Source organism: Nyctibius grandis, chromosome Z (genome assembly GCF_013368605.1).
Source record: "Nyctibius grandis isolate bNycGra1 chromosome Z, bNycGra1.pri, whole genome shotgun sequence".
Taxonomy (NCBI): Eukaryota; Metazoa; Chordata; class Aves; order Nyctibiiformes; family Nyctibiidae; genus Nyctibius; species Nyctibius grandis.
This window is the reverse complement of record NC_090695.1, coordinates 99,769,304-99,792,957: the sequence shown is the minus strand read 5'-3', so window position 1 is coordinate 99,792,957 and position 23,654 is coordinate 99,769,304. Positions and strand designations below refer to the sequence as shown.

Genomic DNA, 23,654 nt, shown 5'->3' with positions numbered 1-23,654 from the left:
CACCTCCCCTTTCTTTTCACTAGAGGAACACTTGCTTGACCTGCTGGTGTCACAAAACTTTTGAGGGAGCCTTTCTTCAAGCTACTTAAGAGTTGCCCTGAGCTAGTGAAAGGGTTTGAGGTCAGGAACAGAAGCTGGGAAAGAAATGGGTGTCCTAGCCTACAGATTTTTTGTTTTGGAAATTCACCCATTTCATATCTGAACAAAACTAAGACCTACCATGGTTTTCTCTCCCTCAGACACACAAACACACATACACAAGAAGCTACAATTCCAGGCAGATAACCAAGTTGCTCATCTGCATGTGGGAATCTTGGGATAGTATTTCCTTCCCATAAGTATTTCCTTGCTGTAAAACGAAACTCCAGAAGAAGAAACAGAGAGAATAGCTGATATGCTCCTGGTCAAAGCACTCATCGGGGATATAGAATACTTTGGGCCTAGTCATTACCCCAATTTACTGAAGGGCTGTGTAAGGATATTTGAAGTGTATCTATCTTCTGCAATATGGAACACTATCTCTCTACAAGGTTATGCTGGACTCCCTCTGAACTGAGCTCTAGGGCTGGGGTACTGACAGGCTGTGAGAATGTTCTGTCTGGAAAGAGCTTGGCTTAGTTATTGCAAAAAAGAAAAAAGCAAGCAAAATTTGCCAGGGGTTATGATCTCTCTTTCAAAAGAGGCTGGGGAAAAGGGAGAGAGAAGTGTCAGGATAGGAGAAACACTAAGTACAGCATTAGCACAAGACCAAATGGCTGTAGCCTGGCTATAGAATAAGATCGTGGTTTCTAACCAACAGAGGGTCTGCAGTAGTCCTGAATAGGAGTGAGTGAGAAAGAGCCTACGCTTAGCAAGGACTGTGACATTTCAGTCATTAGGATTGTTTTACTGAAGGGATTAAATGGTCTGATGGCTACAGTAGCAGGAGCTGGGCTCCATGAGTATCCTTCCAGTCCCAGATTTCACAAAGCTGGACAGCAGCATCTACGTATCAACCTCTTTCCTGTAATTATGCCCGCTTATGGTGTCCCTTTTCTGAATTAAATAGTAAAATAATTACAATGTTTCACAAACTGACCAAGAGAAAAGGAATCTTTCTGGCTTTCACTTCACCACCTCTTCATTTATGGGGTTTTTTTTGTAAATATCCTGTTTTGCTGAAGACCTTCTTCAGATGGGGGTTGTTGAGAGGAAGTGTCACCATTAGCTGGTTTTAGCTGAGGGAGGCTGGGAGGCATGAAGTCTCTCCTGCTTATCATTCTAATCAGGGTTGCATACGATCTCTGTGATAAATACAGTATGACTGACTAAATATGGAATAGAGAGAGCTGCATTAAGTAGAATTATACATGTGCTTACAAGAATTTGTTCAGGCACACAGACATACATAGGTCAAGATAACTAAACCAGGACAGAATATTTCCAGAATTGCTACTAATTTGATAAACTGTAGTCTATAAATCTTGGTTAGGTATCGTAAAAAAAATAAATCCTTAGCTCAGATGGAAGTCGTAGAAGTGATGCAGGACTTAGTTATAATTGTCTCTCCTAAAGTGATCCTGACAGTGTTCTCCTCTTAACATCGTCAATCCTCAGCCTTGCAAAGGTAAACCTATAGTACATCCTAAACAGCTGGTTCACAAGCAGGCCCGGTGTAGGCTCTTCCTTGGCCAAAATCCCTTCCTTTGCTTCAGTCTCTTCCAGAGACAGCACCAACAGGCACTAAAGAAGGGCAAGACACTGACTCACACCTGTGAAGTGAAACAGTGACAGGCAATCGTGTGTCCGTACCAACATGCACATCCCTCCATCCATTAAGGTTAGCCCCAAGTGCACATTCTCCAGAGCAATCCATTGAGCTACTGTGATTGTTTATCATGGGCACTCCATCAATCATCCCTGCCTACAAGAAAATATTTTGTAGGTCCTTTAAGAAAAATTAATGATAGATTGTCTACCTCCTGAACAGCTAGGCCTCTAAGCACACGTCTGACAGAAGCACATCAAGTGCACGTAGCAGACTCACATGATCAGCCTGCAAACTGCTGGAGAATGAGGTAGAAGTAGTAGGATTTCCTCATCTGCACAGATTATCAGACAAAACCCCATATAAACCGTCTTTTTCTCCCTTCATCTTTGGAGGGCCATTTTTCCACAATTTAATGGTCACGAACAGCTGTGTACTTTCAGATTTGACAGACCTGGTTCCCAGAGGCTGAAAAAAAGCTGCTACAAAGGATGACTACTGCAATAAAGCGATATTCATACACACACATATATATACATACATTAAAAAAGCATATTTTTGTCTGCAAAGTCCCAAACACCGAGGGCTATTTTGGCTGGATTCATTTACATTCATCTGTTTCAGTCAGAGAGGAGTATCTAAAAACCATTTGTTCAAGATGGTGCTTCTTTCTAGCACAATCCACATCAGAATTAACACAATAGTGTGGTTTTGTGCTCAGCAATCTAGCAGAACAAAAGTGCAAAGACCCTTCTGGTGGTTTTATTGTTCTAGGTTCCTAGTACAATATAGAATTCCACATTTAGGGAAAGAAATTATTTTTCAGTATCTTAGCTCAGTAGATTTATCCTATCATTATTTACTGGCATGCATAACACAGAAATATGTTAAACTCTCTTACCAGCTCAAAGGAAACTTCACTTTTCGGACTGCTTCTGTCCCTTGATAGTTTAGGCTGTGTGGTTTGGTGATCAGGCAGTAGCAACAGTGGCATAATAAAGCAGATCTTACTGTGCCCGATTTAAAGATAATCTCAAGAACCAATGAAAAACTGCTCAGATTATCAGATTGAGTTAAAGTAGCTACATCTGCAATTACTCATTAGTGATGGAGAAACTGAGGAATTTCTGTTAAAGGGTTAACATTTAAAAGGCCAAGTAATTTGCTGAATATAGAAGTACCTTCTTGCAACTTTTATATAAAAAAGGCCAACAGAAGAGCTCTCTAAGTGACCTAAAGGCATTTCCTAGCCTCGTCTGAATGTGAGGGGAGACTGCTGCTCACACACAGCATCCTGAGCTGCCCTGTCCTGTACTTCCCCCACAGCCTCTTGCTGCGCTGTGCTCCGAGGGGCAACTCTGGAAGCAAAGGCAAACAAGCATTGCAGAGCTTCCATGTCCAAATCCCAGAGTGCATAAGGCACAGACCTCTCCGTGCCCAGCTGCAATGCTGCAGTGGTAGCGTTACTGTCAGGATCCACCAAGTCAGTCATGTACACGGGTCTAGTGCCAGAGGAGGGAAGAGGGAAGCAGGCAAAGCACGGACTGAGTAACTGTCTGCCAGTGTTAGCTTTAGGGGCCAAGAGACAGGAAGAGAGGGGCCACGCAGAAATGGAGGCAGATGTTTCCAAATTGGTACTAATGAGTGAGTTACGGTGCTTCTCCCAACACCTGATTTTGGGGCTTCCCCACCCAGTAAGACTCCTGCCAGCTCCCATGAGACCCCATTGTTACCCATCTAAATGTATATTACACCTTTTAAAGTTACAACAATCCTGAAGAGGAGCAGAAACACAAAGCCCCTAAAAATGCAAGTAGCCTTCAGACCATCACTTAAACAAATAACTGCTGCTGCCTCAGAACTGTCCAGATGCCTGTAATTTGCCTGCTGCAGCAGAAAGCATCTTGTCTCCTGTAGAGACAAATTGCATCCCTGCATCTTCCCAGCCTACCGCCGCAGGTCACCATAAGGATGCTATGGCTGTGTAAGACCCACAGCTTCTACCATATTCTGCCTACAGCACAGACAGAAAAATCAGCACAAGAGTTCAGCAGCAGTTTGGCTCAAATGGCAAAGCACAAACTTCTTTTCCCAGTTTCCCTTCATACAACTACTCCAAAATACAGAGCAGTATTTCTGACAAGAATATCACAGCTCTCCGCAAGTTGCCTTTTTTCATACTTCCCCCATACTGCTGTGCCACTCAGCCCAAAGAACATTAACTGAACTCCTGCTCTCCAAAAGCCGCTCAGACCCTTCTTTCATGTTTTCTAGGACCCATTTATACCTGTCCCACAATTAGCTTCCATCAGGTGAACAGTGTTTCTCACCAGGTGATTTGTTTTAAGTTGCATCTACCTTGAAGTTGGTTGTTTTTTATTATTCAAAGTTCTCCATTTGGACAGACATCCACTGTTTGTCTACTGTCAACCCAGTACCAAATGCACGTTTTGCCATCTCTTCTGCTTTTGGATCACTACACAGGCAAATGTAGTAAATAGAAGCATCACATTACAGTGGAAGCTACTGGGACATGCAGCACTTGCTCTGTCTGTGCTGCATTCCTTGGCTTGTAGAATAATGCACATTTTTGAGCCCAAGACAGCCTCATATAGACTCATATAGACTGGGATTTCTGTGTCTACCTGCTTCTGTGCTCGGCTAGTGAACACATTGTTAGTCTATCAGAGTAGATGGTCAGTACTATAGTTCAGGACCACTTCTGTATCCTGATCATGCTGTCACTCAAGAATCTGTGAGATTTGACCTCCCTGCTTTCCTCTGCTCATCAGCTCCCCGAGTAAAAGGACACTGCTCTGGTCAGTGCAACATCTTAAGTCCACTATCATGTCCCTGAATGTTGTATTGTGCAAAGGGCAGCAGGCCACAGCCATCTAAGGGCTTTGTCTACATGGGTGGTGCTGGTGACATCTTCTTACTACCCCATCCCACTGCATGACTAACCTCACCTTTGCAAGGTAGGCTAAAGTTACCTGAGTTACCTGAGCATGGCAGGAGAGGCCAAGCAGATTCCCCTGCAGTGGAGGGCTTAGGCAGCCTATTGCAAACTCTGTTCTTTTAAGCAGGCCTGCTTGGCCAAGCACTTAAACTTCAAATGCCTTTACCACACTATTATCATAACTCTTTCCTGTGCTTCACACTGCTGTTCAGGAATCTGCCACTGTGGGTTACTGAGATCATGGAAGGGTGGAGTGAGACCTTTTAGAGTCAGCTTGTTTGAGAGCAGGGGAGGCCTCCCAAAACCAAACAGAACATGGACTTGCAATGCTACCAATGGCCCCAGCACTCCTGGGGAAACGTGGTTCTTCCAAATTAGGTATTGCTAGGTCAGGGACATTTGCAATTTGCTGCTAGGAGCCACAGGAAAAAAAACCCACCTCAAACCCCTCCACATCCACAGTATCAACAACACATTGGCCTCATGCCACATATCAAAGCAAGCTCTTCTCTGCCCATGAAGCTGCCTCCTAGGGCAACCAAAGGCAACTTCTAGCCCAACGTAGCAGCAAACCACCACCTTCTACCAGGTGTGCAGCTAGATAGTGTAGCAATGACAGAAACAGCTCCTTCAGCAGTTCTGGGGACAGTGATACTCACAGAAACAAGGAGCGTGCAGAACCGAGATGTAAAAGAGCCCTAGAAAGACAGGCAAGTTTCCCCTCCTCCCTTAAGCAGCCTGGGGCCAGTTACCACAATATAGTTTCTGAAGTGCCAATAGCTGCAAGATGAAGCTGCAGAAGACCGTGTTACAGACCAGCAGCGACACTTCTGCCCAGTACACATCCGCATAGACACAAGCACGATGCAAGCTGAGCTTGTAGGACGAGGGGTTGGCTCGATCCTCTGCTGCCTCGCGGAGGGCGTGCAGGGTGCCTGCACCGCGGCAGGGAGGATGCATAAGCACGCTAAGACAATACCTCCCACTTCTCACACAAGATGACAAGGAAAATGGAAAATAAGGAGGGCAAAATCAACGTAGCAGAGACCACGGCCGTTCTAAACAATCAAACCAGGGATGTGGATGCACAGAAAAACTCTCCCAGCACTCACCTGTGAAAGAAACGGCTTCTGTTCGTTACATTGCTCCCTCTTGTTTAGGGAGCTGTGGGGTTGGCTGAAGTCTTGGTAGGAGATGGGGGAGAGGGAAAAGAGTTTATTGATATCACAGCAACAACAGGTTGTTACTGCACTGGAAAAATACATCATTTATCACAAAGGTTCTCTCAGTATAGGATCTTCTGGAGCCAAGCAGCCCATGGGTTAGTAGCACTGTGCCTACATAAGATGTAGGTCATCACATTCAATATCAGTATTACAATAACTTTTAAAAACAATTATCCTAAACAAAACAGAGATACAGAGATGTCAGAGGGAAACACATTCACAGTTATAGTGCAAACAGCAGCTTTATGGCTGGCTTTATTAGGTAGCAGAAATTGCTCAAACTTTGTGCTACTGACCTGTTAACTGCAGAAGACCAGGTCCAAGGCAGAAGACGGAGCTGCAGGCACATCCAAGTAGGACAACATTTCTGAAATGTCTGCATAGTTCTAAAAGCTGCTCAGTGTTTCAGCTAAGGTGCTTGGAAAATGCTGGGAGAGATGCTGATTCAGTAGAAAGCCCTGGTAGCAAGAGTTTGTCTGGAATTATATGTGTTTTGAAGACTTCCCATTTGCAGATCCACCTGGAAAGGCAAAGTCTTTCTGAAACCTCAGTTGTGTTTGGCCTGTTGGACACACAGTTCTGTGATGATTACATAAGAATTGTTTTTGATCATACCCCATGGACAGGGCTGGGCCCCTCCATAATTAACAAACTATTACAGCTGGGTTTAAAAAGCCAAAGATATTAGTAGGAAAAGTAACACCACCTGCATTGTTTGGAAAGGGTAGGGGAACTTTAATGTAACAAACATGCTTGCCATGGGTTATGCTTCTAAGATTCCATGTACATCCGAACTCTCAAGTCATGTGAGAATACCAGAGAAAATAATTTAAAGTTTTGTACTTTTTACAAGGTTACTATCAAAAAAAATGCACATCTAGATAAGCTTAAGGGTAATTTTTAAGGTACAGTTGCTTTTTCTGCCATTATAAGGGGCATTTGACCTAGGATTCTTAAAAAAAAAAAAAAGGAGAAAATCAATCATGTCAAGTTTGAGACATTAACGGGATAAGTGGCAATAGAAATAGGCATATATTTCTATGGACCTAACAGTTTTCAGTTGTACGCAATAGAGCTTACACAAAGTAAACTTTGTTTCTCTTTCTGAATTTTGCTAACACTTGGCTCCTGGCACAGTATGGAAAAGGCCCTACACTCTGCAAGGCAACATCAAGTCCTTAGTTTGTTTGTGTCCCATTGCCAGGGCTGTCAGACCGACAGGAGACCCACTGCTTGACATAGCTCCGTGGAAAGTCCTCCCCCTCCTGCTCAAGAGGGATGGACCCACAGTTGGTCTGACTATTTTGCTCAAATTCACAGTCAACTGGACTCCCACAGTCCGAGTCCACAAAGCCACTGTCAATAGTGTCCAAATCTACGCAGATCATAGGGTAACTGTCACCAGGCCTTGCAATGTGAGGGAAGAAGTCATAGGAGCCTTCGCTGTAGGAAACACTTTCACCATCAGGAGAAGGTAGAGAAGTTGGATTTTCCAAATCCCACTGGTTAGGCTGCAAGCAAAGGGCTTCTAGGATGCTGCCCATCCCTCCTTCCAAAGCCCCTTCTACTTGCTGGTGGGCTGGGACACCTGTACTCCTCAGGTGGTCTGTGGACACAGAGCCTGAAGCAAGTATTTTGTCCTGTGTGCTCAGGTCAGCCAGATGCAAGTCACTGGATATCTTTCCGTCTTCATCATCAACGTTAACCTTGGGGTAACCAGTTTCTCCAGCACCACTGTCCTCCTCGCTGGTACGCTTATGTCCCCTGTACACACGGTTACAGTTGCACTGGCAGTTACAAGGTGTAAATTCATCAGCCACAGTCACGGTATCAATGGACAAATGCCCGTACGACCGGTCCCGAGTCCCGCTGCTACTGTTCACACTAGACAGCAGGGACTGGCTATCCTGCCCTGGGGCAGTCAGGCAGGACACACAGGGCTTGCAAGGCAGATCTTTTCTCAGCTCACGCAGCTCCTCCCGTGAGGTGCTGTTGGAAGGATGCATGGTGTAAACTTCTAGGACTTCTGGAAGGACTAGTCCCCATTCAAAGAAATCGTCGGTCATTTTCATATGGGATGCACCAACCCACTTCTGCATGAAAGGACACACAGGGAGACAAGCAGAGAGAGAGAGGTCAGGTTTGAGGTTCCACAGATCTGAGAGGTTTGCATGGCTTTGCAGTTTTCTCTGTGCTGCCACTGCCCATAGCAGCATTCCTTTGTGCATCAGCCAGAGGTCCCCTCCCAAGCCACCAAGTCTCCTCTGCCCTCTTGTCGTGGACACTGCTTCTCTCAGGAAGGATGGTCAACGTCTCCCCTTATGTGCTGCATCTGCACTCAACACACACAGAGCCCTGCTCTGTCACTTCCCTCACCCCAGTTCCCTGGGAAGGGGGTCAGGGCAAGGCTTCTCTCGGTCTTCTGCATGCAGCCATGCCCCAGACCAGCCTTTTCTCTCACAGTGACAAGAAGGAAGCAGGGGTAGGCAGGGGATGGGGACCTCAAAGAGCTGTAGCCACTGCCTGCTGCAGGTAACACTTACTCAGATGATTAGGGAGTGCCACACGTTGAATCTTGCCCTTCTGTATCACCATTAGTACTACATTCTGCCCTGTGCTATGCATTATCTCTACATCACGAGTCCCTTGCATTCACAGAATCATAGAATCGTTTTGGTTGGAAAAGGCCTTTAAGATCATCCAGTCCCTTCAGTCACATCTGGGAGTAAAGGCACCTCTGGGTTTCTCTGATCTAAGAACAAAGTAAAAGTTTCTGTTCTTTTTGAAGAAGTCACTGAATCAGACACTGGGATCACAGCAAGCTTTAGGTATGTGCCACCAATGACTGCCAGTGAGTCCTTCTAGAGGATTCTGCAGTCCAGAGGCTGGGCACGGCACAGACTCAAGACTTGGTTCTGCTCCCTGTCTGATGCTTGCCTGATGGCTGACCTGTGTCAAGGCTCTTCTACGTGCACCACTTTCTGCTGTGTATAAAATCGGTAACAGTGCTGAGCTGCATGAACACTGTGAAGGCTTCTGGCAGAGTGCTGCATGAGAGCTGGCTGTTGTCACAGCTGCCAGACTGCCTCAATCGTATCAGCCTCTTGTCCCAAACTGCACTCGGGGTAACTAGACGTGAGCAAAGTATTTGGGAAGAGAACAGCTTGACACAGCTCATTACCCTCTGACACAGAGCATGGAAAAATATTCATTATGGCAGGAAGCCCCAAGTCTATTTCAATTCCTGTTTAACCTAAGCTACAAAGAGCTTATTATTAAAGCTGTAATAGACAGAAAGGCACCTAAAGTGCAAAAGGCCACTTGAAGAAACAGCAGGAAATCCCTCTCAGAATTGAGCAGGCAGAATATTTCCTATTCCCTCTTGACGGTTCTTTGCAAATTCCCACCCAATGTGGATCTAAGGACCCACGTACACACAAGAGCAAACAACGTTCCTCCGCTTTCCCTTTGCTTTTCACAGAATCACAGAATCACACACTTTTTGTGTCTTAACTTTTCCTCCAACTAATTTTCACTGCTTCCTACCCAAGCCAGGACTGTTGTCTGCAGAGCCTTACTATTGCAATTTGCTGATCATTATTCACAGACATAAGCTAACCTCTTGCTTTGATGCAGGCAGGATGCAGTTGAATGAGCCCTACATCTATGGGTTTCTTGCCCACCGAAAATGACACGTCTGTTCATGTTAGTGATGTCACCACATCCTCGTGTCATGCTCTGCGTGTGCATCTTGTGCTGTGGCTGTGGGGGCACATCTGCTGCTTTAATCTGAAAATTTATTAAGTAACTCAGTTTTAGCAACTGAGGCTCATTCCCTTCCCAGCAGCACTGAACAGCTTAACTAGAAACTAGCACGAATGTAATTCCCACAGAACAGAGAACCCCACGGCTTCACCCTGAGAGGAGCATGGCTCTTGGCATGCAGAGTGCTGCCACTGCGAGTCCCAGCCAGTGACCCTCAGGAATTCCCACACTGAGTCTACCTGGTCCTGGTTTCTTTCCCTGAGAGCAACCAGTGCCACCTGCCTCACAAGAGGATGCAAGTACCCCTCGGGTGCAGATATGGGAAGCCATAACAGGGCTGAAGGAGGAAGGCAGGAAGGAAGTGAGACAGACACTGCAGGCTTCAGCTTGGATGGCACCCATCCAAGGCTACTCGCCTAACCTCATTGCAGACATCAGCCATGCAGCAGTGGGAAAGTACATGAAGATCATTAGGGCCCAGCTGGTGTCCCTCTCCCAGAGGGTCTAAGAAAAAGAAGAAACAAAAAGCAGACACTGAAGTGTCTCTGATTAGCGCTGCTGGAACAACAGGAACTTGTTCAGAAGGAGGCAGTGATGTCTGCATTCACATGCTAGCACTTTTAGAGTTTGATAATGGCACTGTGAGTTGCTCTTCAGCTTAATACAACCAGTATTTATGGATGCTCAATGTTCTTTTACTTTTGTATCCTGAGAACTCCAGCAAACTGTGCAGTCTCTGCAAACCATTTTGTCACAGGAGCAAGTTTGGCTGATGTTAAATGAGAAGAGAATTTGGGAGGGCTGTGCAAAGTTACTCAAAGACACTTCCTTCATAGGGAGGCAGCTGCACTGCACTATCACACAGCAGTTATTTCTCCCCAAAGCTCTAGCCATCTTTCCAGGATGATATGCATAGCTACTGTCTGTATGAGTGACTCTTCAGGAGAGCTACAAGGCTTAATGTTGAGCTCATGTCACCACAGAGGCTGGAGTGGGAGATCTGGCTCTACAATGAAGTTTGCTCCATGGCCTTGATGGCAGCATGGGACTGGAGCTTTGGAAAAATCCCAGTTACTGTCCCAGTATCCCTTTGCCCACTCCCTTCAGGTTCCCAGGCTTCACAGATCACGTACAAGCTCAGCTCACCCACCGAGACAGCACCTACAGGGAGTAAGCAGCACAGACGTGACAAAGGCCTTCGTGGCGCAGAACAGACACTGGAGCACTCTGGTCCTTGTATCTGGAGCCATTTGGCATTCCCTTGAGATAGATTCCCCCTCCCACTGCCCTAATGAGAATCCCTTGCCCAGGACAGCATGATGGGCCTTTTAGTTTAACTTTGTCACATGCTCCACTCGCTTACGTAGCCCATTTATACCTTGAAATCTCCATTATGCACCAGGTAAAGAGGTTTGAAAAAGGGAGCAGGGTCTGGGATGCAAGCCATCTTCTTCCACAAGCTGGAAGAGAAAAGAGAAAGGCTTTGGGGTTAAGCACACATTACAGATGCAAAGCAAAGCATCTCCAGATCCCAATCAAGCAGCTGAAATCACCTGCCCAGCCTCACTGGCCTCACAGGTTAGTAAGTGGCTGAGGATCCAGGGACATCTTGTGCTGTCAGAGCCATTTAATGGCCTTTTGTGTGAGCCTCTCAGGAGGTGGGGCCTCAGCCCTCAGGACTCGCGCACACAATATTCACACTAAGGAAAAAGGTTCCAATTTTGTCCTTCCTGGAAAAGCACCAAGTGCTTTTTTCCCCTCAGGCTGGGCTGGCTCGTGGTCTGCACCTGGAGGCCAGGACTCTGCCCTGTGCGCTCCTCCTGTGGCCGTGGGCTGTGCCAGCCCTGTTCGCCCTGCGCTGTGGCCGCATGCGCCCTGTCCCCCTGCAAGGGCACGTGTCCCTCCAAAACGCAGAGAGGCCCCAGCCAGCGGTGAGGGGCCGGTGTCAGCGCTGGAAAGGGCCAGGCCAGCTCTGGCTACTGCTCCCATCGGGCACCTGCAGAGCACAGAGAGGACCAGGAGAGCAGCTCAGGAGGCTAGGTGGCCCCTGCTCAGTCCCCATGTGCCACTGTCTTGCCCCAGCCAGCTGAACGGCAGCAGAGCCCCAGAGAAAAGCAAGGCGCTCTTGGCAGTGTACCAGCTGGAGACCATACTTCGCTGGTCCCCACAGCCCTGTAGCTGTGTCTGTGCACGGATATACAAGATGCAAAGAAGGCTGCGTGTGAACACCCCATCTTTAGCAAGACAGAACAGGAGCATTGTCTCCAGCTTCCTGAAGCATTCTTACCTCCGCTGTTTGGCCAGAAAGGTTGTGATTGAGGCAGTGATTGCCACGACAACACCAAACAGCAGCAGCCATCCCATGCCTACTGTCTGTGTCACTGCTGGAGAAAGAGACAGGGTCACTCAGGCTCACCTTGCATTTCTACCCTGGTCAATAAGCAGGAGATGGTGAGGAAACACCCTCAATTTCTACCCCAGACTTTCTTTTAGGGACACTGAGGCTGTCACCTGGGGCCCAGCACTCCAGACATGAGGTCTGAATGAGGATGCTCAGAGAAGACTGCATCAATAAAAGGAGCAGTGCATCAGCTGCCCTACGGCCTGGCTGCACCACAGACCCACAGACCCATGCTTGGGGCAGGACAGCTCCCAGCTACAAAGACCCCTGGTGTTTCTGACTCCTCCTGGTTTAGGGACACCTCCACAGATGATCCATGAAATGAAAAGAGAGTGCAGCTGGCCAGAGACATGTGAAGAAAAGGTGTTGACTGAGTGCTTGTTGGCTGCTCTCTGCCTGTGATGGAAAGGAGCACCTCTGAGACACAGAACTGAGATAACCCTTAGGAAATGGAGCCTGACCCTGCTGCCACAGCACCATGTAATACTTCAGATCGAGCTTCAGATCAGTGAGAGCAGGGAAGCTCAGCACATGCTGCTGACATTGACCACAGTCATCCTGCCCTGCTCTATTTGGACAAAGACTCCCTATTTTCATAGCCTCTGTTCCACCATGACAAGCACCGGTGTCCTTCTGTGCACCCCCTGTGGAGTGGGCGTGGTGGCTACCAAATGAAACCCATGCCCAGCATGACCGAACATCAGAGTCCAGACACAGAACTGAGCCCTGAGAGCAGGCTCCCTTCTCCCCTCAGCTGGAGGCAATACTAAGCCCCAGTAGTGGAGGCACCTCTAATAAATCTCCCCCAGTTCCGAAAGCTGAAAGCAGGACCCTGGACGTTTGACACTGGAAAGGAAGCTGGAGGCTGCACTCCTGCTGTGGCACTAAACCTACCGCCCACCCCACCAAACCCTCCTCCCATGGGCCATGCTGTAAGGTGGGCTTTGCAGCACAGTGAGAAGGTCAATACAGACAGCACATATCAGCCCAGGCCTGGGGTTCATATACTCAGGAAGCAAGCCAAACATGCCTGTCTTTACTGGACTATTTAGAATTTGTTCTAATTAATTAGATTTGATTAGAGTTCTGGAAGCATACTCTGACATTGGACCAACTGGAAGGGCAAGGAGAGCTAGTAGTATGTACCAGCAGGGCTGGTTTTCAACGTCAGCAGAGGACTCCATTCACTCCAAAATCCACGGTAGCTGGTGTCTTCTCGGGGTCTGGCCCTCACTTGGAACTCATATTCAGTGTTCGCCTGGAGCTCCCACGGCAGGATCACCAGTGTCCGTTTATCTTCATGGACAGCTTTAGTCTTCTGAGTCTGTGAACGATTAAACACCAAAACACTCAGGGCTGGGGTGACTGCTCCCACCTTACCCTCACTGCTGCACAGTGAGGACCCCTGCAAAGGAATCTCCTCTGCTTTCACGTTGTTTCTGCAAGGCCATGCTCTGGCTGGTCGGCAGCTGCACGGGGCCCTGGGGGATCCTTCCATGCAGGACAGCATGAGAAGCAAATGAACTATCAGCCTTCTCTACAGGATCTAGTACCTCTCAAACAGCTTCTGCTTCTCGATTCTTTTTTTCAGTTTTGCCTGTTTTCAGTCCAGGCAAGCAAAGAGACACCTTTTCTAAACCTTGAAAACCCTTCTTCCACACCAGCGCTCCTGTCCTGGTTGTGCTGGCCCCCTCTTTGCTGGCACATCCTACTTGATAGTAAACTGGCATCTCACTTACCTCCCAGGTTTCCGTCCTTCTCTTGTAACGCAGCTCATATTCCAGCTCCTCATTCAAAAAGTAGAAAGGAGAGTTCTGGTAGATGGTTTCCCAAGAAATATTGTAACCCTCTGAGAACACAGCAGTCAGATTGAACGGAGGCTGTGGTTTGACTGGAAGACAGGATGGTGTTACCCTTCATAACATTACTGCAGACAAGAGGTGGCCCAGCATGCTATCAGCAATGCAGAGGGAGTAGGGAGCAAAACTGCCCTGGCAGGGGTGGGCCCTCCCATGCAGGACATCATCCACAACACCCCTGCCTCTCGGGCTGAGCAGTCCCCACCTAGGCACAGAACCTCACATCTCAGCAGCATAGTGAAGTTATGCCCACATTTTTCTGAATATGCCTTCTGCCTGTCTCTGAACCTCCTCAGCACCTAAGGAGCAGGAGAAGGTAGCACAGGGGCTAATACCTGCTGGGAGGTGTAAAGAGTAGAGCACCCTGCTCTGCTCATGACATAGGAGGACTCTGTGTAGTCATGGTCACTTGCACAGTTGGGGAAATACCCCTCAATGTAACAGAGGCGTCAGGAAAAGCTGAGACTAGTGGACACTGCATAAACCCACTGCAAACCCCTGTGTCGTACGTGCCCGAAAGGCAAGCTTCTGTACGCCCTGCAGGGTGTTTTCATACATGCAAAAGCAGCAACGCACAAACTCCAGCACTAGTCTGCAGGGTCCGTCACTGAGCTACGGTGCCTCTGGATGGGGACATGCAAAGCACTACTACTCAGTCTATAGTCTACCAGTGGGGGCAAGGGGCTTTCCTGAAATGTTATGGCATTTGTCAAAAAGATGACACTTCTCACGTAAAGTTTAATTTTAGAAGAATCCAAGTAGAAAAATCCTTTTTCACATGCCCGCATGGTACCTGTCTGCCTGGTTAACCACCCCTTTTCTTCACAGTTTGCTGCACAACTCGGAACACAGCAGCACTCCACAAAGCCAACTATACGATTGCACCCAGTCTTCCTGTCACGCAGAAGAAATTGTTAGGAATTGCCCCAGAAAGGGGAAGTGCCACCTCCATTGTGTCTGGAACACCTTGTGCCACCCACAATAATGTCACGTTGGTTCAGGTGTCCACTGCAAGAGCCTCCTGGGACTCCTGTGAGGACACTTGTGGCATCTGCAATTAAAGCAATTCCCCCTGCCCTTTAAAGCCAAGAACAAGCATTTGCATAGTCTAGGCATGAGACTAGTCTAAGATGGAAATTTATCACCTACTGCTTCATGGGGAAACAGAATTTCCCCATGAAAAGACTGGGGCCAAGCAAGCTCTAAGCTCAGCCTCAAACATAAATGTTTCTGTAGTTTACAACAACGGTAAGAGCACATTGCTCTGCAGACAAGTGCACACCAAACGTAGCCCCCCACCACTGGCTGCCACGGTCACCCCTTGCCCAGACTATCCTAGCAGACAGACATAAGGTCAGACAGTATTTATCGAATTCACCATTTTTGTACTTACTGTTCTCTGCCATATAAAAGCCTTTGGAAATCATGTGCCGCCTATCAGCTGTCTCTGTAACATCCACCTGGACTTTGATATCTGCCAGGAGTTCAGTCATGTCCACAGTGCACATGTACTGTGTGTGACTGGTGTTCCTGGACAACTGCAGGAGACTGCACGCAGCCACAGTATTTTCTGGATCTTCCTCAGGAACCCTAAAACCACCAAAACAAAAAAACAAGTCCACATCTACCACATGCTGTAGCTGGACTAACCTGTTACCAAACCACCAGGCACAGAAATTAATAAGAAAAAAAGAGGCAACATGTTTAAATAAAAAATTATCTTTGAACTTTGACAGATTTTTTTTTTTCCCTTCTATTTGCTCAGCTTAGCATCTTTGAGAGAAGTAGGAAAGCGATGCTGAAATGTGTGTGGGAAGGAAAGGTGCTCACCAGGGCTGCACGGCCCAGAGCTGCACGCACTTCCTTGCTGGGGCTGAACAGCAGCCGTACGGGGCTTGGACGAGCTGCGTGAGCCCTGCCAGCACGAGTGAAACTCCATTGTTAACAGCAGCAATGGGCAAGGTATTCCCAGGGTAGGAGAGAAAATAATGCCAAGGAAGCCAGAGCCAGTGTGGCAGTCAGTGGACACAGGAACCAGGGATCCTTTGCTAGAGGAGAAGCCAGTCGATAACTGGAGTGTGAAGCGCCAAGTAAAAACCAGCACGGCAGCGAGAGCAAGAATTCTACCTAACAAAGAGGACAGAAGGACGCCACTGTGCTATGGCCACGACAGAAGTTCCTGGTGAGTGCACTTTGCTCATCCCACCGAGACGTACCACGTTGCAGTGAGGTTATATGAACTGGCACCCAGGTCATTTCTCAGGATGCAGGACAGGGTCTGTACATAGTCCACAAAACATGTGAGGTTTTCACAATACGTAGCTGTAGGTTTGGAAAGAGAAAACACAATATCAACTTCCATGATGAAGCAAGCAGAACTTTATATCAACATACACAGTCCTCAGGGCTCCCACTAAATCTGAAGGGAACAGACCACTCTGTGCCAGCCTCCCCAAAAGTCTCCGGTCTTGGGGCGTGAGATAAGCATCAAACAAAAATCTTTTAAAAATGCTGTGGAAGCGAATGGCATGCCAAAATACCAGGCAATGCCCAAACTGTGACTGAATTTTCAAACTCACCTCTGTCCCCTCTTACACAGTCACTACAGCAGTCACATATTATTTCTGCAAGAGTCCTAGCTTATGCAGCACATAGAAGAGGCATGACTACCCAATCAGAAACAGCAGCATATTCAAACATTTTAATGACACCACTTCCTAAACTGAGCACTGTTCTTTGCTAGTCTAGTTTTCATTTCATGACACCTACGTGGCACTTTGCCCATTTAAAAAAAAGTGGTATTTTAGTAATTCTTTCTTTACCATTCTCTCTGATTACTGTTTTCTACGGCTTGATATCTGCAGCATCAATACTTTTCATGTCCAGCTCCAGACGCTCAGAGTATGCTTTTCACGGAATTTTGCCAAAAAAATATTGCAAATTTGTAGTTACTATAATTTCCATGAATCATTCTGATACTGAAGTGATAGGCACAATTTATTAATCACTTAAACTGAAACAGACTTCTAAAGAGAACTTGAGAGGCAACTGGAGAATTTACACTGGTCATTAAGAAAATCAGCTAACTTGAAAGCGGTCACAAAGCAGCATTTATGCTCTTCTAACAGTTCTGCAGGAGCTCTGCTCACGTGTCAGCATCTGCTCTGTGCTGTACTCTGTTGCTCTATACATAGCACACTCAAGTCATCTCCCTGGATTCCAAGGCAGGGAAGATGGCAGCACAGTGAGAAGTGTCTGCATTGGCGAGTCCTCTCCTGACAGCATCCTGGGCTGACAAGAGACACCACTACTACACGAGGAATAACTGAGTGAGGAAAGGCCCGCAGGAGATGCAGCATGCCACGCTGGTGCAAACCATGCTACTACAGCGACTGCTCATCTCTTACGTGCACAGTATCCCCCCTTTTTGAGGGGAGTAAAATTGTCACCGTCTAGGGGAAGATCTCAAGGTGGTTGTACCCATGCTTAAACCAAGCATGGGTCCTCCCCCACCATCAGGACTGCCCCAGCCTGACGGGAACATGTTACTTCACAGCCATCAGGCACCCAAATCCTCTGATGCCAACCACGTTGAGGGTTCACCTCCCCTTGTCATTCTGCTGCTTGCCTGGTTAGAGAAGCTGCACTCCCTGCTGCCTGCTTGCCCTCTGTTGAACATGCTTCGTGTTCAGAAGAGCTGTTCGCGTAAGATGAAAGCAGGCCTACTGTGATGTGCTCAACAACCACAAGTCCAACTTCTCCCACTGACTTCACTCATCACAAAAGTTTCTTCCTAGTCCTGTTGCGTCAGAGCACACTCTGCTCTCCCCACACGAGCGCTGGGCAGCACTCGGATTCGTGTACGAGGCGCCCACGCAAAGAGACAGGATGGCGACAAGAAATTTGGGGATGCTTGTGCCAGACTGGCCCCAAGGGTGTGCATATGCTTTATTCAGCTGTAAGTGATTCAAATTATGTGGTTGCCACTTTGTTTCATTTTGACTTTTTTCCTTCACACTGACTTCAGAATTTTGTCCTAAAATTTTCATTAAGTTTTAACTTTTCGTTTTAAGCCCTCGGTGGGCTCTTCTGAGGGCCCTGGTACAAGCACTGTTTGTTCCAGAGTTCTGAACAACGTACTTTTTCTCCCTTAGCCTAACTTTACTCTCCTGCAAAAACAGGGTTATAAAACCCTTGCTTTCCTTTAGAGAGGGCAGCAAGTATTAATAAGCTAATAAGCATTGCTAATTAGCATTCTTCTATGCTATTATTATGTTAATCAGTCAAATGGACTACTATTCCTAGGTAGCTGGTAAGCTGCAAGTGTATCTTTGGGCAAGAATCTGTTAAAAAAATTAAGAGGAGGACAGCTTTTTACTGGGAAGGGAATAATTAAGTGTCCTAACCCCAGTTAGATCTAGGATGAGCTGTCCATCCTTGGCAGCTTCAGAAACAAAAATCAAATACTTTTAACAGTAAGCTCTAGTTTGCTCCAAACTGAAATTAGTACAGGGTAATTCCCTAGCTGGTATCTGGTATCTGGTATCTGAACACAAAATTCAGACCAGACATCGCCATGGTCCTGTATGCAAGGAAGATACAACTCTGAATTCATCTTTTGTGCTAACTTAGGTCTGGAGCAGGTCCAACACTCTCTAGAAGCAGCATGTAAAACGCTAAACTTGCCCCTGTTCCCTGCAGACACTGTTGTCGCTGCCTTTTTCTGTCCAGCTGACCTGTTCAGAAAGCCAGCTCTGAGTCAGCTCAAGCTTGCACAGTGGGTAGGAACCAGCAAGAAAGGGGGAGTGACTGTCTGCACAGTGCAGTCCTGGGCAAAGGGGCTCAGACCAGGAGAGGTTCACTCCACTGTCCCTGGCGGGCCTGCCAACAGCGGCCACAAGCCCTGGGGATATCCCAGTCTTGGCCACCAGAACCTTTCCTGTGGCAAAGGGTTATTTTTTGGGGAGGAAAATCCTACTCTAATGTCAACGCAAGGCAGACACTACCTCTGCGCTGTCCCCATGGGTGCTGCTCCCTGGAGTGGAGTGCAGTCTGGCTGAGCCCTGCCCAGCTGCGCACCTTCTCATGTCTGTCCTCCACTGCCCATGGAGGCTCTTCCATAACTCGTTATCCCATGGAACCCTCTCCCCTGGTATCCTATCTTGTGCTTGCTGTCCCATGGCAACCTTGTGCCATGCACATCTCAGCAGAGCCTGCATCAACGGCCACCAAGATAAATCCTGTGGTGTACAGCCTGGAAAAGATATCTGGGAACTTACTGTACTGGAATAAAAGGAAGAAGGAAACACTCTGGAGCCACAGTTTGTTCCTCATGTTGGTTTTGCCTGGATGTCCTGGAAAAAAAAAACACCACCACACAACTTAAAACAACACAATAAACAACCAATTAGAAGTTCAGCTCAGCCACCTACTCATATGTTGAAGGTTGAAGTGGAATTAGTCTTGCCTTCATTTAAATATCTAAAAGTAAAGTGCCTAATTTAGGCAAGTCATCTCAGCTCTCCTGTACGTATCTACTCCACGGGCTAAGGTGGGGGATGACCAACAGCCCTGCCAACTGGCCATGAACCAGGTCAGTGGAATCTCTGCTCCTTGCCAGCAGCATGTGCACAGAGAAAGCAGCGAAGTGACTGCAGCCTCAGTCCTTCCATGCAACAGGAAGGCACTTGGGTTAAGTGCTAACCCATTTTTTTTCTTCATTGGTTTCCTGCAACTAGAAATGGCTTGCAACTAGGAGAAGTGCCATTGCTGTGGCTTAAACATCAGTACAAACAGAGTCTGAATGTCACTGTGGGTCTGTATGAGCAAGGCTCGTGGGAACTCATTGATTTGGCCCACCCATGGTAAAATAAGCACGGAATATCTAGTTAAGGGACGCCAGGAAGGCAGACCAGACAAAAAAATAACAGCCTCCCATGTGGCACAGAAGAGAATGATGTACAGCACTCACTCCAGGGGAAAGCTGTCCTGATGCAGTCTGGTGAAGAGAACCTACAGGGAAGTCTTCAGAGAAGATGAGAGCAGGATGTTTACAACAATATGAGGAAACAACATCACATACAGATGACTGCTCAGCCCACAGCCCCTGCTCCAAGACCAGGCCCTCAAGCCACATACCACAGTAAGGCTGTGTTTTTACAGTATTCAACATTTACAGAAACACACAGATGGGCACAGAAAGACTTAAAATGAGCTCCCTGCACAGCATCGGCTGTTGACACCAGGCACAGACTGCAGCACTGTTTTCTCAAGCCATTCTGAAATGGCTAGGCTGCCTGGGGACAAGACTTTGGATAAGCAACCTGTGTGATTTTTGGGATGTACTTCTGTTGGCAGCAAGTTGCAAGGATGCACAGGCAGCAGGGAGGGCTCACGTGCCATGCCACAGGGCAGCATCACGGTCAGTGGCTGGATGCACAGGAGTGTCTCTGCAGAGCCCCAGAGCTCTGCAAAATCCCCTGCACTAGACTGCACAGAGGCGCCTGTGAAATGATATCGGTGAAGACTGGGCGGCAAGCTGCAGCCACCAAGAGACACCCAGAGCTCCTGGCAGGGCCTCCTGCAGGTCATAGAATCGTTTGCATTGGAAGGGACCTTTAAAGGTCATCTAGTCCAACCTCCCTGCAATGAGCACGGACATCTTCAACCAGACCAGGTTGCTCAGAGTCCCATCCAACCTCCAGGAATGGGGCATCTACCACCTCTCTGGGCAACCTGTGCCAGTGTTTTACCACCCTCATCATAAAAAAATTCTTCCTTATATCTAGTCTGAATCTCCCCTCTTTTAGTTTAAAAACATTACTCCTTGTCCTATTGCAACAGGCCCTACTAAAAAGTCTGTCCCCATCTTTCTTATAAGTGCCCTTTAAGTATTGAAAGGCAGCAATAAGGTCTCCCTAGAGCTTTCTCTTCTCCAGGCTGAACAGCCCCAACTCTCTCAGCCTGTCCTCATAGCAGAGGTGCTCCAGCCCTCTGATCATTTTTGTGGCCTTCTCAACCTGCTCCAACAGGTCCATGTCCTTCCTGTGCCCTGGGTCCCAGAGCTGGACGCAGCACTGCAGGGGGGGTCTCCCGAGAGTGGAGCAGAGGGGCAGAATCCCCTCCCTCGACCTGCTGGCCACGCTGCTGGGGATGCAGCCCAGGATATGGTTGGCTTTCTGGGCTGTGAGCGCACATTGCTGGCTCATGTCCAGCTTTTCATCCACCAGTGCCCCCAACTCCTTCTCTACAGGGCTGTTCTCTATCCCTTCATCCCCCAGCCTGTATTGATACCAGGGGCTGCCCTGATCCAGGTGCAGGACCCAGGTCCTGGGGTGCCTGTGCCTCCCCCACCACCACCAGCAAACACCCAGACAGTCTCAGCAGAGAGAATGTCAGTGAGGCCTCTCCCACTTGGGGAACATCTGTGGTGGTTAAAAATTTCCCAGGTTTACTCAAATAATGAAAGCAAAATAAATTTAGCAGCCACCAAAAAGCCCCTGCAGCCCCACGTGAGCCCAGAGACTTGCTCTCAAGGCACCACAGTGTTCAGATGAGATCAGCAAGGCTCACTCAGGAGGTGCCACAACCACCTCATGGCTGCAGCAGCTCAGTGCTGAGGTGGGAGCAGCCGTGCTGCTGCTGCCCCTCCTTTCCTGACAAACATACCCTGCAGACGAAGCACACGCTCCAGGGCAGCGAGAGCCCCGGGCACCCCGCGAATCTCCCTGCCTGCTGCGAGTGGCAGGACAGAAACTCTCTTTCCCCACACTCCAGCCCTTCTGCTTCATACGTTTCCTTGAGGAAACACCTTTTCTTGCCCCCTCTGGTCCCAGTTCTCCAAGTTTCCTCTGTATAACTACTGGCATTACCACTGCTTCTGGTGGCGCAGTCCCTGATTACCGAGACACAGCCCACTGTCTAACCCCACCTTCTGCTCCCACTCCTCCTTCCACTGCTCTTCTCCAAATTCTCATTCCTCTGAGGAGGGCACCGTTATCCTGCTACCTGAAACCTACTCTCCTGACTTCATGCTAAGACTTGCCGCACCACAAGAGATGCCCTTGGAATGAGCAGTCTCCTGATGCTGATGCAGCATCTGCTCGTGACTTCCTAGCAGAGGGCCCTGTTCCTTGCAGCACATTTAATGGAAGAGCTGTGCCGAATGAACCGGCCACTGGGGCCTAGAGGTCACTGGGCCTAGAGGCACGATACGTGCGATTGTCCACTGCCTTTTTAAATCGTCCTTCTCCCTGCAAAATACCTAGAACCTCTTGTTGTTGAGCTCAGAATATTCAGGGGTCCCCCAGCTTAGGGTGTCCCCAACCTGCCCAAACGGGGCTGTTCCCACCCCAGGAGAGCGCACAGTCCCCAGGGCTGCTGCTCCTCTTCCTCAGACCTTCACACCCTCTTGCTGACCATAACCCAGCACACGCTCTGGACTGCGGGACGGACTCGTGCCACCCAGCACTGTGCCCTGCTGCAGGCGGCCACCTCAGCGTCACTGCTTTGTGGCTGTCATGCTCCGCAGTCTCGGCCACCCTGTAAGGCCAAGAACGGCAACTCGCTGCCTCTTCTTCAGCAGAGGAAGGGCTGGGCCGTCAAAGAGCTCAGCAGACCCATTGCTTGTTTCAGAATCCAACTGGCAGTGCCCCCAGTGCTTCATGTCCATGATATTTCTGTAGGTCCCTCATTTTAGCCCCATCGCTGCCTACATGGACAGAGCAATGCAAGGGAAGTCTTTGCTGCTTTTAGCTACTGGACTGTGGTTTCTTTAAAGTGCCTTCCCTATTTTCCTTCCTCTGCTCAGAGAATAGTACCATCAATCCAATGGGACAGGAGGGGCGGAACAGGAAAAAGTCAAAGCAACAAGCCCAAGTGGCTCATCGGGAAGACGTCTTATGGAGGTCCCAGAGGCTGCCATTACACACTGGAGAGAGGTTAACATACGAGGTTGTAATGTAGAAGGAAGCTTCCTGAATAAGAGCACAGTAGCAAAAATAAGACAGAAAAGCAGTAGGATCTGCTAACACAGGTGAAGAAAAGAGACAACACTTCCTCACCTGGGACTCCACTGTCCCATCTCTTACTCTTGCCAGTGCCCACAGATTAGTCTAGCACTTATCTCCTTCACTTCTTACACAGTTCTCCTACCTCAGTGTGCTGGGGAAGGACTGCTACCTCTGAGAGCACCATAGAAAGTGTCAGTGCTATGTGTGCCTGACCTCCTGGCTGTGCTCCAGGTTGTGATGACAAGACATGGATGTGTGTGCAGAAGAGCTGGGGAAGATGCAGCTCTGCAGCAGTGTCTCTGTGGTCTTTGATAGCTGGAAGACCTCATGGCTTCACAGAAATGTATAGCAGTCCCTGTTCTGAAGCTTCCTCCAGTCAGGCCCTCTGCAAGCCTCAGACCCAGTCTATGATTAAGATCCCCACCTTTCCTACACCCTTCCATTTGTTACACCCTTCCCATTTGCTTCCATCTGTCAGCACCCTGCTCATGTGATTGTTCCCTTGGAGGGAAGAATGGCGGTGGGCAATGAGCAGAGGCAGGAACTTATTTCCCGTCAGGCATTAGAAAAGTCTTTTCTACCACCTCATTTCAATTTCTCTGCAAAATGGGGACTCTGAGACAGCTTCATGCATCCTTGAAACCCGGTTACTTAATTCTTATAAAATGTCAAGCATTGTACAGCTG

General features: G+C 48.2%; 1 protein-coding gene across 6 annotated transcripts in view; it reads right to left on the bottom strand.

The window, feature by feature from the left end:
• Nucleotides 1-23,654, bottom strand: part of IL21R (interleukin 21 receptor) — a 33,417-nt gene that overhangs the window by 510 nt on the left and 9,253 nt on the right. For 4 of the 6 annotated variants that reach the window (XR_011050152.1, XR_011050153.1, XR_011050154.1 and 1 more), the window contains 10 exons: nucleotides 19,237-19,311; nucleotides 16,174-16,279; nucleotides 15,351-15,547; nucleotides 13,838-13,989; nucleotides 13,245-13,422; nucleotides 11,985-12,081; nucleotides 11,076-11,157; nucleotides 7,013-8,025; nucleotides 6,229-6,452; nucleotides 5,819-5,889 (listed from right to left, as the gene is read on the bottom strand). Coding sequence is in view for 1 of the 6 variants with exons in the window: in XM_068423958.1 (XP_068280059.1) it covers nucleotides 7,111-8,025; nucleotides 11,076-11,157; nucleotides 11,985-12,081; nucleotides 13,245-13,422; nucleotides 13,838-13,989; nucleotides 15,351-15,547; nucleotides 16,174-16,279; nucleotides 19,237-19,291 (1,782 nt within the window). In the remaining 5 variants the exon portion in view is untranslated. Of the gene's footprint in view, nucleotides 1-5,818; nucleotides 5,890-6,228; nucleotides 6,453-6,643; nucleotides 8,026-11,075; nucleotides 11,158-11,984; nucleotides 12,082-13,244; nucleotides 13,423-13,837; nucleotides 13,990-15,350; nucleotides 15,548-16,173; nucleotides 16,280-19,236; nucleotides 19,312-23,654 lie in introns of those variants that run through there. The other 2 variants (XR_011050156.1, XM_068423958.1) reach the window with 2 other exon arrangements.